Here is a 13282-nt window from a genome sequence, read left to right as displayed (position 1 = left end):
GGAACGCGGCGTCACTACCCTCTCAGATGCGATGCCGAAGCAATAATGATAACAAAGAACCGGAAAACAACGGGGGATTGCGATGAGGTGAAAAGGTGGGTTGTAAAATACCTCGAAAAAAGGCAGCAGGCTCCTCCTCTAAAACTGATCCATCTCAAGCTCCCGAACGCTAGATTGCATTAAAGTCGGCGGCGCCTTATGATTTCTGGTGCCGTTGGAAGCAGGGAGTCCAACACCTGCAATGCTGCCGCCTTTCCGAACCACTTCAGCCCTGCATGAGATGAGGCGTCTTGGCCCGCTGGGAGCTTTATAGGGTGGTTACGGTGAACGCTGGCTGTCCCCCGAAAACCCAGGAGCAAAAGGAGCCGGGAACAGGCTAACGAGTGCTGAACCATGGACTAGTCGATCGTGGCATGGCGGAGGGGTGGCCTGAGCTGTCCTGCGCCCCTTAGAGGCTGGACAGAGAGATGGAGAGACATAACGAGGGAGGTGGGACCAGGTGGGCGTGGCCCGTCACCGGAAATTCCGCGCTAATTGGAAACCAGTCCCCTGGTTGTTGTTTTCGTCTCATAGCAACAGCTTTTGTTGACATATGGTGTGCGTGCGGGACGAGGCCTTCCTGCTGTGGCACACACGGCGGAGCGTCGAGACTCGCGGGACTCCGCGTAGGAGTCGATTTAGTGGAAACACGCTCTCACCCCTGGGCGTGCGTTCACTCACGCGCTCGCGCTCTCTCTCTTTCTCTCTCGACCTTCGCTAATTGGCAGGTATGTTTTTGTGGTGCCCTCTCGTGCGATTCGCTCTCCTCTCGTCCGAGCAGGGCGGTGCTTGAACGGGCTCCGTTCTCTCGCCGCCATGGCCCCGCCTCGGCGCCTCAGACCACGCCGGGAGTTAGCAAGTGGTGTTGGTGGGGACTAGCATCCCACGTGGGTGTGTCAGAGATCTGCGGGGCGGCGAGCGTGTTGGCGGGCCACTCCGGCAGGTGGCCCAGCGGAGTGGGAGGAACAGCCAGGCAGAACTCCTGCAGTCAGAACCCACGACTTCACCTCAAGCCCGGGACGGGAACAGCTGCAGCAGCTTGCTGAGGAGTGTCCCCTCTCTCTGTCAGTCACTATTTCACGCTCACTCTGTCTCTGTACGTCACTACTCTTCACTATTTCACGCTCACTCTGTCTCTGTACGTCACTACTCTTCACTATTTCTCGCTCACTCTGTCTCTGTACGTCACTACTCTTCACTATTTCACGCTCACTCTGTCTCTGTACGTCACTACTCTTCACTATTTCACGCTCACTCTGTCTCTGTACGTCACTACTCTTCACTATTTCACGCTCACTCTGTCTCTGTACGTCACTACTCTTCACTATTTCACGCTCACTCTGTCTCTGTACGTCACTACTCTTCACTATTTCACGCTCACTCTGTCTCTGTACGTCACTACTCTTCACTATTTCACGCTCACTCTGTCTCTGTACGTCACTACTCTTCACTATTTCACGCTCACTCTGTCTCTGTACGTCACTACTCTTCACTATTTCACGCTCACTCTCTGTCTCTGTACGTCACTACTCTTCACTATTTCACGCTCACTCTGTCTCTGTACGTCACTACTCTTCACTATTTCACGCTCACTCTGTCTCTGTACGTCACTACTCTTCACTTTTTCACGCTCACTCTCTGTCTCTGTACGTCACTACTCTTCACTATTTCATGCTCACTGTCTCTGTACGTCACTACTCTTCACTATTTCACGCTCACTCTGTCTCTGTACGTCACTACTCTTCACTATTTCACGCTCACTCTCTGTCTCTGTACGTCACTACTCTTCACTGTTTCACGCTCACTCTCTGTCTCTGTACGTCCCTACTCTTCACTATTTCACGCTCACTCTCTGTCTCTACGTCACTACTCTTCACTATTTCACGCTCGCTCTGTCTCTGTACGTCACTACTCTTCACTATTTCACGCTCACTGTCTCTGTACGTCACTACTCTTCACTATTTCTCGCTCACTGTCTCTGTACGTCACTACTCTTCACTATTTCACGCTCACTCTCTCTGTCTCTCTCACGTTCTCTATTTCTTCCGTTCTGTCTGTGCTCAAACACCCCCCCCCCCACCCCCCGGTTCCCTCCCGCTCCGTTCGAGTCATCGGTGCCCTGTGCTCCCTGAGCCTCCTGTCCGGGCCAAGCCCGGTGTCGGCGCCGACAACCAGTGTGGGCAGACTGACACCAGGCTTTTGGCGGGTGAGAGAAACGGCTCAGAGCGCAGGCCCAATTAAAGCCGGGGCTCCCCTCCCCTCCCCTCCCCTCTCACCCTGCTGACGGGCAGGCATCTCTCGGTGAGGAGCGCGGGGGCTCACAGGGAACATGCTGTTCCAACAACCCCCCCCCCTCGCCCAGTCTGCTGAGAGAGGAAGGACTTGGTACTGTCGCTCTCCGTGAAGGGACATGCCATGTTTGTGGCCTAACTTGACCTCCCCCGTTATCAAGCCTGTCGCAGACGTAAAAATGATATTCAAAGCCGTATGAGAGACTGCCCCCTTTGTGAATATTAACACCGAGACGCCCTCCAGGGGGAGAACGTAACGCATGCGTCTCATTAACAGGTAACAATGTCTACCTGAGCAAACGTGCGGCCAGGGCTGGCCTGTCCTCAGGCTGAGACCCTACCGCACACGTGGGAGCTAGTGGAGGGGCGGGGCATACCCTGTGGGCGGGGCAAATCTACACCTTTGTGCCACTGGCACATGACCTGAACAGACATCTCGCTGTTGGGCTTCCCAGGATCAGTCCTGTGACCTTCTGTGAGACACAAATGACCAGAGGAAAAGGTATTTCCTCTCTAAGCAGTAAAAGTAAAAAACAAACTGCATTTTTTCTTTCTTTTCTCTCCAGCTCCCTCTCTCCGTCCTGCACTAAGATTTTTTCTGGGTAGTGTTTGTTAGCGACGGTATCCACTATGCAAAACCCTTATGCTGTATAAACAGTCTGTACTCCCGTTCCTCGGTGTCCAAGATCTGACCTGAGGCAAGAGTTTAATTATCATAATATTCATTTTTCCAAAGAGCTTTGAAGAATCCTTCAGGATTTCACAATTACTTTTACGTCTTTGTTGAGAAACATTATTGCAATATATATAAAAAAAATAAAAAAAAGCCCCCCCCGCACTGGTTGCCTGCTGTCTGGTGTTTTGTTTGGTGCCCCTCACCGGCAGCCGCTTTCCGAGGGACCGTATAACCCAGCACCGGCGCTGTTTGATCTTCATGCACACAGAACTGCAGCCTGACGGTTCCAAACTTGCAAAACACGCAGTGCAAAAGTTAGACTGCCAATCGAGAATATCGCGGTGTCTTTGACTGTATCGATATGAACCAGTGTATTGTTGCGCCCCTCTAACTGACATGGACTGTGTCCCAAAGGTTCAGTGGCAAGAAATAGCATAGGCTACTCCTCAAGGAGTTTGTGTGTGTATGTGCGCAACGCCGCAAGCTTCCTGCCTTCCTATGCACAAGGCTGGCGTAATCCTGAGCTGGAGTGCTCTAACCTGTCACTCTGCATCCTTGCTAAGCGTCTCTCCCTTGCTCATCCCCTCAGCACTAATTGTATTGCAATTAGCAATTAAGGTTGTATTTATGGGCACTAGAGCTGAGATTGGGCCACTGCTTAAAAGGTTGAGCGGGAAGGGGGTCAGGGCACACAGCTCCCACTGCAGAGAGCACGCAGTGGCTCAGCGCACTCTCAGAAAACACTCCTCTCTCTCTCTCTCTCTCTCTCTCTCTCTCTCTCTCTCTCTCTCTCTCTCTCTCTCTCTCTCTCTCACACTGTTCTTGTGCACTCAATGTCTGTGGTTGCCCCCCCCCCCCCCCCCCCCCCCCCACCAACGTCTCTGGCCTGAGAACCATCCCTTGTGTTTAGACACATGGGGAATCTTTGACCTTGAAGCCATCTGACCTTGTTTTGCCTTGTGCAGCTGCGGCACTGAAAATGCAAGTGACACAGCTATACACACACACACACACACACACACACACACACACACACACACACACACACACAGAGGCCCGTTTCCTGTAGGTATTAATTGAGCATCAGTGGTATCATAACTAGGTCTGAGTAAAGCGCATTGGCAACTGAGCTGAGTGAACATGCCCTGGGTGAGGACACACACACACATAGGCACAGACACACATGCGCGCACACACATTTTGTTCCCCGACGAGACAAAGATGCTTAAACTGAGGCATTAATCTCCTACACATGCATAAAAGGCCAAGAGGGATGAGTGGGTTTATTTAACTCTTCCTACCCCCACTACCACCATTATTATGGGATTCTTCCTTTAGCCTTCAGTTCCTCTCCAGTCTCACACACACACACACACACACACACACACACACACACGAGCAGTATCCGAGAGGACCCGCGGGAGAGTGGCTCTTCAGATCATGTCTGCCCCTCCTGCTGGCCCCCAATCGCGCTCTCGTGTTCGGTCGCTGTGTTCTTCTGCTGTTGTGTGGTGCGTCACCTGTCTCCTCTATTTACCTGCATTTAGCTGCAGCTCTCTGGAGGCTCCGCCCACTGCAGGCTGCTCCACCCATGGGTGGGATTGTCAGTCCTGGCCGTGCGTAATGGGACGTAAGGGAGACACAAGCTAGTTTTTCGCTTCCAGGTGGCATAGGACACCCACCCACCCACCCAAACCCCACCCAACCCCCCACCCAAGGTTGACTCTAATCCTTCTGATTGACAGCTGGGCGAGGCGTGAGCTGTGTCCTTGGGAAGTAGTGAGTAGCCCCTTCTTCGTGCAGCCCGGCGGATCAATACACACACCCGCTGTGGAAGAGGTTCCTCAACAAAACAAGGAGAGAATGTTGTCAGGAAGGACGCGAGAGAGAGAGAGAATGAGTCTGTCTTCGGAAAGAGAGAAAGAGAGAGAGAGAGGGATCTTTTGGCCTTCCAGTGAAGATTTATTAGCAGTCGCTTCTTAGCAGTCGTCTGCTCCCCGTGTGGCAGAGGGCAGTGCCGGCCCAGGCGGGACAGGGCCACAGGGCCGCGGGACAATTTTGTCCTGTCCTGTGTCACCTGCCCCTGATCTTTTAATTAGCTTTGCTTGTGTCCACGTCCCTGGTGGTTTCCTGCATCGTAATGTGCTTATTTCATCGCAGTAGTCTCTCTCTCTCTCTCTCTCTCTCTCTCTCTCTCTCTGTGTGTGTGTGTTGTTATGGGTGGGTGTGGGTGTGCCTCCTGAGCCTCCATCAGATCTGTGCTGTGGAGGCTGGACAGAGAAGCGTGGGCAGGCGCTCGGCTCATGTGTGGTCTGCTTCTCTCTCCCCTCCGCCCTGCGTCTCGCTAAGAGAAACTCCACAGTCAGTCAGCACATGCTGGTGTGTTCTGTCTGAAGTTGCTGTGTGTGTCTCTCTCTCTCTCTCTCCCCATCACTCTCTCTTTCCTGAGAGCCTTGATCTAGAAGCACTCGAGGGTCTGCGGGTGCTATAATAGAGAGAGAGAGAGAGAGAGAGAGAGAGAGAAAGAGAGGAGTGTAAATTGTGTTGTTCAGGCCCTGCTAAAATCCAATCAGCCGTTGGGGGCAATCCTGTCACAAGGCATAAAGGCGGTGCTAAAATCTCAAGTGTCTGCAGCACACCAGGCGTCAACACAGTGCGCGCGCACACACACACACCCGGTCTGCACACTTACCTGCTCATCATGAGGCACCGGAGGGGAGGACTGGAGGAGACGTCTGAGGCCCAGGGCAGGGAGGGGAGCAGAGGGGAGGGGCGTGTCAGGGAGGGGAGGGGCATGTCTGGTGTGGCTGCATCTCCTGTGAGGTGGCCAGGTGGATTTGCATGCTGACTGGGCATCATCCAAATGCCATGACCTCATATGTAAACAAGGGACAGGGGAGGAGACCTGTCCACCTGTCTGGTGTGTGTGTGTGTGTGTGTGTGTGTGTGTGTGTGTGTGTGTGTGTGTGTGTGTGTGTGTGTGTGTGTGTGTGTGTGTGTGTGTGTGTGTGTGTGTGTGTGTGTGTGTGTGTGTGTGTGTGTGTGTGTGTGTGTGTGTGTGTGTGTGTCGTTTTTCAGACCACTGTCTTGTAGGTTTGATCATGCTCTTACTGGGGCCTGGCTGCTCTTAGTTTTACCACCTCAGTGCTCCAGGCAGAACGTGCGTGTGTGAGTGAGTAAATGTGTTTATGTCGGTGTGTCTGGATGTGTAAACACATTTCACACGCACACACAACTGTTTGTGTTAGGGAAGTATAAGCATAAGTACATCTGTCCACTAATTTCTTGCTCGCTCTCTCTCTCTCACACACTCATCCACTTAGCTTTATATTTGTGTCCCTTTTTTCTGCGGCCCAGCCCTAATGTGTTGTGTTTTCTCTGCTGTGGAATTAATTGAGGCTTTAATGTACTCTGATTCCTTCCCCGTGTGTTGTCTAATAAGGTTTGGGAGGGGTGGAGGGGGCTCGGAGTGCATTTGGCCTCTTATTGTCTTAAATTAACATTAGATGGAGGATAGAAAGTACCAGAACATTCTCCTGAACAAGCACACGGCAGAGGTTTAACAAGGTGGAAAGCGTGTGTGTGTGGGGGGGGGGGGGCATATTTCCCACTACAACGTATTTTGATTTGGTTTTCAAGGTGACTCAAAGTGCATTTAAAACGTCGAGCTTCGCAGTAGCGACCTGCCAATCAGAGGCCAGCATTTGTTTTGTCTGGCTGAGCGTCTCCAGGACAACCTGGCTGACCAGGGTCCTCACGGCAGCCCGCAGGGACCACAGACACGCTGCCGCAGCTTCATCCTGCAAGGCACACACACACACACACACACACACACACACACGGCGGAGGAGAGAGACTTTGGCGGCTCCAACCCTCAGCCCGCACGTTTCACCCGCGAGGAAACTGGAGCCAGCAGGGGGCGCTGGCCTTCGCCCCCTCGGCCTGCTCCAGCCCCGGAGCCCTCGCGTGCTGCCGTCACTTTTAACATGTGTTGTAGCGCTAGTGAGTTTGATGCTCCTCCGTGTTCTTACGGATCTCTCTCTTGCTCTCTCTCTGCATCTCCAGATGGTCACGAGAACAAAGAAAATCTTTGTGGGGGGCCTGTCTGCGAACACAGTGGTGGATGACGTGAAGCAGTATTTCGAGCAGTTTGGAAAGGTAAGATGCGCCTTGAACACACCTCCACCTGCTCAGCCGTCTCTCTCTCTCACACACACACGTGGTCGCCGGCTCGTCTCGGCTGTGCGGTCGGCGTGGAGTAGGCACTTGGCCGACGTGGGCCAGTCACGCGTCCCGGGGTTTTCTGGTGCGAGCAGAGCCCCGGGTGCCACGGCTGGGGCAGTCGTGTGGAGGTCGTGGTGGTGCGTGTGGTTGTATACGAGACTACAGGTGGTGCAGCAGCCATCATTGGCTGACTGTTTGTATAAATAAGGCATAAACCGGGCGGGGGCCGTGTGCGTACTCTGCGCCGTGGCTAATCACGACGGCTGAGCAGGCCTGTGTGCAAATCTCGACATGATTGAATGACTTGATTGGATTGATTATATGATGCCGGAGGGAGGGATTTTTTTCTTTTCCACTGGCTCTTCTCGCGGAGGATTCCTCACACGCTTATGGCAAACAAATCAGTGTGATTGAGCGTGCCGTCTCTGGAGGCTGTCGCCCGCGTTGGAGAGACATTATCGTCTGCGGTCAGACGGTGGGAAAAGGGATACAGGGCCTGTCTGTCTAGCTGTCTGCCTGTCTGCCTCTCCCTCCTTCCTTCTCTCTTGGCCCCTATCTCCTTCATCTCCCCTGGCCTCTCTCTCTCTCCCCCTCTCCATCCCTGCTTCTCTCTCTCTCTTTCTCTCTCTCTCTCTCTGATCAGTTCTACCTCCCCAGCCTCTCCTTGCCTGGCGTGTCCTGGCGTTTATTAAATAACCTGTCTGTCCACTGAAACCTGCCATTACTGCCGGCTGGCCTGCACCAGGAGAGACCCGCGGACGGGAGAAGCAATTCATTTAGAGAGCTGGCGGAGCAGGGGGGGGGGGGTCATGTGGGGAGGGAGAGAGAGAGCAGAGGAGGGCATGGAGAGAGAGAGAGAAGCGATAGAGTAATGGTGAAAGAGAGAAGGAGGGGGCTGGATTTAGGCCTCCCCTGTGCTGCGCTACGTGGGTGTGTGTAGGGGTGTGTGCGTGTCTGTAGATGAGCTCTTGTTTGTGTTCTGCTGTTACTGTGTGGATGCCCTTTACGTGTGTGCGTATGCACCTTTGTGCTGTGTTTGCACACACACACTTATGAGGTGGATGTGATGCCAATTAAAGATGTGTTTGTGTGTGTGCTCGCACGCACACGTGCAGAGGTGGCAGTTAGCGCTGGGTTGTAGGAGGAAACAGGTGGTGTGTTCAGTGGGGTCACGGGAGGTTTCCCTTTCAGTGTAATCTCTCTCCTTCAAACCCCCTCTGAACACACACACACACACACACACACACACACACACACTGCTAACAGTGGCTGTTTCTCCATTCAGCCTGTGTCTCAACTGTAATTCGATTTAGGGTATGTGTGTGCGCACACACATGTGCGTTTTGCTGAGCTGATGAGTTGCTGTGACACCCATTTAAGTTCCTGTGAGTGGACACAGCCAGCATGGGGACGGGCCTAAGAGCTGTTGCTTTTTCTGTCTGAGGCCACTGACCTCTAACCTGCGCGTCTCCTCCACACAAGCAGGCACGTACGCACGCGCGCGCTGCTCCCATTCAGCCCCTCGGCTTTCACTGCAAGGCTGCCCAATACATCGTTTATCAGCTGCTATTGTGATACTGGCCTCTGCGATACCGATATCGCCAAGCTGCCACACTGCAAATGAACCACGTGGCCCTTCTGATGAATTGCGACTGTCTGATGATTTAACGAGCGTGGGCCGTTTAGTCGAATTAATGCCGACCAATTTAGTGTCTGCGATTCACGCCCGCGGTCCACACAGTCCAAGTTGTCTCACTATAGCAGGTAGTTAAGTGAACAGATTAAGGGTGTGTTATCACCCCTCTGTTTTGCTCCACAGCGGCGGGGTGGGGTGGGGGCAGTTCCGTGTCCCGGTTGCGCCCGGGAGGCGGGGAGTGATTGTGATCTGCGTTCTCCGCCCCAGCAGAGTTAATAGGCATACATATGTTATCTGGTGGCTGTGTGTGATCTGTTCATTACACAGAGCCTCTCCCAGAAGGAAGAGTCTTAGTGGTGCTTGGCTAAACAAAGGCAGCAGCCTAATTACCTTCTACCCGCTCACCACTGGATTGTAATCATCTCAGAGCCCGCCTCTAAAAACAGGGCCTGGGATTGGCTGAGAGCCATGACCAGCTCCGCCCAATAGGACAAAGCCACACTTTTATTTCCTGTTCATTCTTATTTTTGTTTTATTTCAGTTTTTCTTGGTTTGGTTTTGGGTTTTTTTGTATCTCTCTGGAGTCCTTCAGGGTGTTTCCATGAACACTGAGGTGTGCACCATTTGCCTGCCACCGAGGGGATGACACACTTGGGAGATGGAGGCAATTTTGCCCCCCTCCCGCAACCTTATTCCCCCCTCAGAGAGACGGAAAGAGATCGAAAGTGGGAGAGGGCAGAGGGCAGCAGGAGAGATGGAGAGATGGAGACGGAGGGAAAGAGAGGACGCTTGTGTGCTAAAACACAAGGCAGCAACAAAAGGAGCAGAGATGATTCAGGAGACTTAAAAAAAAGATAAATAAATAAAACCCGACGGCTCTGTTCGTGACAGGAAATTAGTTTTTGGGGCTCAGGTTATCAGATACAGTGCCTGAGTCAATGGCAGGGAGAGGCAGAGCTGAGGGAGCCGGGAGGAGTGGTTATGGCGGGGGAGGCGGAGCCGAGGGAGCCGGGAGGAGTGGTTATGGCGGGGGGAGGCGGAGCCCCGTGGGATTGAGGCGGGGCAGAGTGGTTATGGCAGGCTGCTGCTGTGCACTCTATATTAGGTGGTTCTGGCCAAGGGCTAATGTCGACTAACACATGACGGGAAGTGAAAATCTGCGTTTCAGGGGCCCGATGGCCACTAGATCTGGGTGAGGTTTTGTTCAGGCGGCTCTCGGTAGCAGGTGCCCATTTTCATAATTGCATTCTATTACCCATAAGCCTCCTCACTCTCTCTAGGTCAGGCGTGAGACTCCTGCATTTGCATACTGACCAAGTCTCCTTTTGTTACTCTCTCTCTCTTTTTCCTTTCTCCCAATCGTTCTCTCTCTCCATCCCACTCCCTCTTCACGTCACCCTCCCTCCACCTCCTCCTCTTCCTCCTCCCTGGGCTTGCCAAGTCACCTTTGCCCTTTGCCCTTTGCCCTAGCCACTTCCTGCGTTCATGGGGCGACTCTTGTCTCGGGGCAGACTGCTGAGCGTGAGGGGAAGCCTTACTCACCTCCAGTCTGCAGGCCCTTTGAGCTTCCAGGGATCCTCGGAGCTCTTTTGAGTTTTTTTGTTGTTGTTGTTGTTGTTGTTTTTTTTTTCGTCTTTTCTTTTTTTGTAGGTCAGAAGAAAGCAGGCACCCGCTGTCTGATTTTAAGCCGAGTTTACGCGGCGCTGTTACCACGACACTTGCACGTCTACGGATGGCAGTCGCAAATCGTGAAAGAATTCTTCGGTGGTGAGGCGGAAGCCGCGCGTCTTTGAGCGCGTAACGGGTCACGCTCTACGGGAGCCCATGCGGGGCCTCTGCGACCCAAACACGGTTATCTCTGCGCGGCGCCAGGACTTTTGCTTCACAGCGTCAGTGTGTGACCCCCATTACGACACACGTCTAAGAGCAGCCCTGGAATTCCGCACGAGACGCACGCCAGCTGCGCACAGCAGGACGGCGAAATCGGCAGAATCCAGTGTGTGAGAACTCGAAAAGAAGGAAGTTTTGTGGAATTGTGGCAGCAGAGAGACCCATCTGATGTCTCGTTTTGGCAATAAGTTGCATATGAATGACAAAAGCAGAATATCATAAATTTTTATTATCTTGAGTTTATGACCAGAAAGGTTTCAGCGCAATTTTGATCTCAGAGTCTCTCATGGATTTTGGACAAGATTTCAGCTACAGCACCTCATACTGTGACACTGAACAAGCGTACAAGACCACTGGAGTCACAAAGTGTAACGACCATAGTTCTCTGGTTATGTAACTTAGGGACTGTAATTCTCTACTTATGTAACTTTAGGGACACTAATTCTCTGCTTATGTAACTTTACGGACCGTTATTCTCTGCTTATGTAACTTTACGGACCGTTATTCTCTCCTTATGTAACTTTAGGGACTGTTATTCTCTCCTTATGTAACTTTGGGGACCATAATTCTCTGGTTATGTAGCCTTAGGGACTGTAATTCTCTGGTTATGTAACTTTAGGGACCGTTATTCTCTCCTTATGTAACTTGGGGACTGTAATTCTCTGGTTATGTAACTTTAGGGACCGTTATTCTCTCCTTATGTAACTCTCTAATTATGTAACTTTAGGGACTATTATTCTCTTGTGTAACTTTAGGGACCAAAATTCTCTGCCTATGTAACTTGGGTACTGTAATTCTCTGGTTACGTAGCCTTAGGGGCTGTAATTCTTTACTCATGTAGTTTAGGGACTGTAATTCTCTCCTTATGTAACTTTAGGGACTGTTATTCTCTTCTTATGTAAGTTGGGGACCGTAATTCTCTGGTTATGTAACTTAAGGGACCGTAATTCTTTGCCGGCGGCGAGAGGTGGAGCCATGCGAAAGGCGACTCCGGCTGTGTGCGGGTGGAGGTTATCTCTTCCCAAAGCCCATTTGTCTGTGATGTGATTTATTTATTTATTTATTTATTTATCTCTTCAGTGAATGCCGCGTTTTAACCCGAGGGGTCCCCGGAGGTCTTAATAACATTCTGCTCGGTGCCTTTGTATGGCCCGCTCGAAACAAGATGCAGCCTACGCGTGTGTGTGTGTGTGTGTTTGGGAGAGGTCTGGCGTATTGGCTGGCCTCTTCTCCAGCAGAGCCGTTTGGCCACGGCCCAGTGAGGTACAAGATTATGGTGTCACTTTCCAACCTGCGCTTGACGGTCTTTTTGGAGAAAGAGCAAGAGGAATTAGGCCCCTCCCCCCACTTCTGAGGTGCCAGAGAGTGAGCGTGTGCCCTTCGGAATGACCCGAGTGTCTGAAGGAAAGATGGCTAACGTATCGCAACTGTGATGTTCGTCGGACTCGCGACAGGAAGGGCAAATACGAAAAGCATTTCCGCGGCTGTGTCTTTACTGAGTGTGTGGGAAACTGGTGGAAAAAACTGGGAAAGTCACTGATGGGAATGCCAGACTGCCATTAGCCTGTATTAGAGGTTCACCTCCTGCTTCCCATCACTCCAGGAGCGCGTGGCGTGTACGGGTCAGTACCCGTGGCCTGCTCTCCAGCGTGTAGCTGGGCAGGGTTTGGCTCCTCCCCATCAGCGCTGACTGACGGCAGGTCAGAGCTGCTCAGGGCGAGTGACCTTGCTCTGTCCGAATGCCCCTCCCATCTCTGCCCCGCCCTGGTGTGCTGCTGCACACGGGTGCACCTGTTCTCTGCCTGGTTTCTGCAGCCGTTGGCAACTAACTTTGGCAGCATCTGCTTAGAAGTCGTGTGTGTGTCCTGCTGACATTGTCTAAACAGTAGTCTAAGCCTAGCTTGGGCCTAGCGGGCCTGTGTACACTGCCTGCTTCTGTGTGTGTGTGTGTGTGTGTATACACGAACATGCTAAGTAAGCAGAGAGGTACCTACCCTTTGCGGAAGACTTCTGTCATACATCCACCCCACAGTCTCTCTAGGGACGGCCTCTGCCAGCACCGTGCATGTGTTAAAAGGTGGAAGAGGAATGCTTTCCTTCCTGTGCGTGTGTGTGTGCGCCTACGTATGTGTGCGTGTGTGTGCCTACTTTTGTGTGTGTGTGTGCGTGCGTGCGTGCGTGCGTGCGCCTGCGCTTGCGTACGTGCACGCACATGTGTGTGTCCTTGTCTGGGGCCTAATGAAGCCACTGAGGTATTGAAGCACGGAGTGGGCAGTTACGACAGCCAGCACCTGGAGATAGGGAAGGGGGGTGTGTGTGGGGGGGGAGCAAGCCTGTGGAAGTGTATCGGGGAGAAAGGCGGATGCTTAGCAGTGGATGTATCAACAACTTGCTGCAGATTAGGAGGATTTGTGTCTAAGGCAGGGATTCATTCCTCATTTTCCGCACTTACACAAGTGTGTGTGTGTGTGTGTGTGTGTGTGTGTGAGGGTGGTGGGGTGGTTTTATCTATCCGGAGTGCTACAG

At 52.5% G+C, this 13282-nt stretch overlaps 1 protein-coding gene across 14 annotated transcripts in view; it reads left to right on the top strand.

The window, feature by feature from the left end:
• The window catches only part of msi2a (musashi RNA-binding protein 2a), a 152015-nt gene that overhangs the window by 33742 nt on the left and 104991 nt on the right, over positions 1-13282 (top strand). For 12 of the 14 annotated variants that reach the window (XM_081702450.1, XM_081702456.1, XM_081702445.1 and 9 more), the window contains one exon: positions 7072-7164. The exons of the other annotated variants lie outside the window; for them this stretch is intronic. In XM_081702450.1, coding sequence (XP_081558576.1) covers positions 7072-7164 — 93 coding nt within the window. The remainder of the gene's footprint in view (positions 1-7071; positions 7165-13282) is intronic. 14 annotated transcript variants of the gene reach the window in all.

Source organism: Electrophorus electricus, chromosome 19, assembly GCF_041902795.1.
Source record: "Electrophorus electricus isolate QZ-2024a chromosome 19, ASM4190279v1, whole genome shotgun sequence".
NCBI classification, from domain to species: Eukaryota; Metazoa; Chordata; class Actinopteri; order Gymnotiformes; family Gymnotidae; genus Electrophorus; species Electrophorus electricus.
This window is presented reverse-complemented; position numbering and strand designations above follow the sequence as displayed.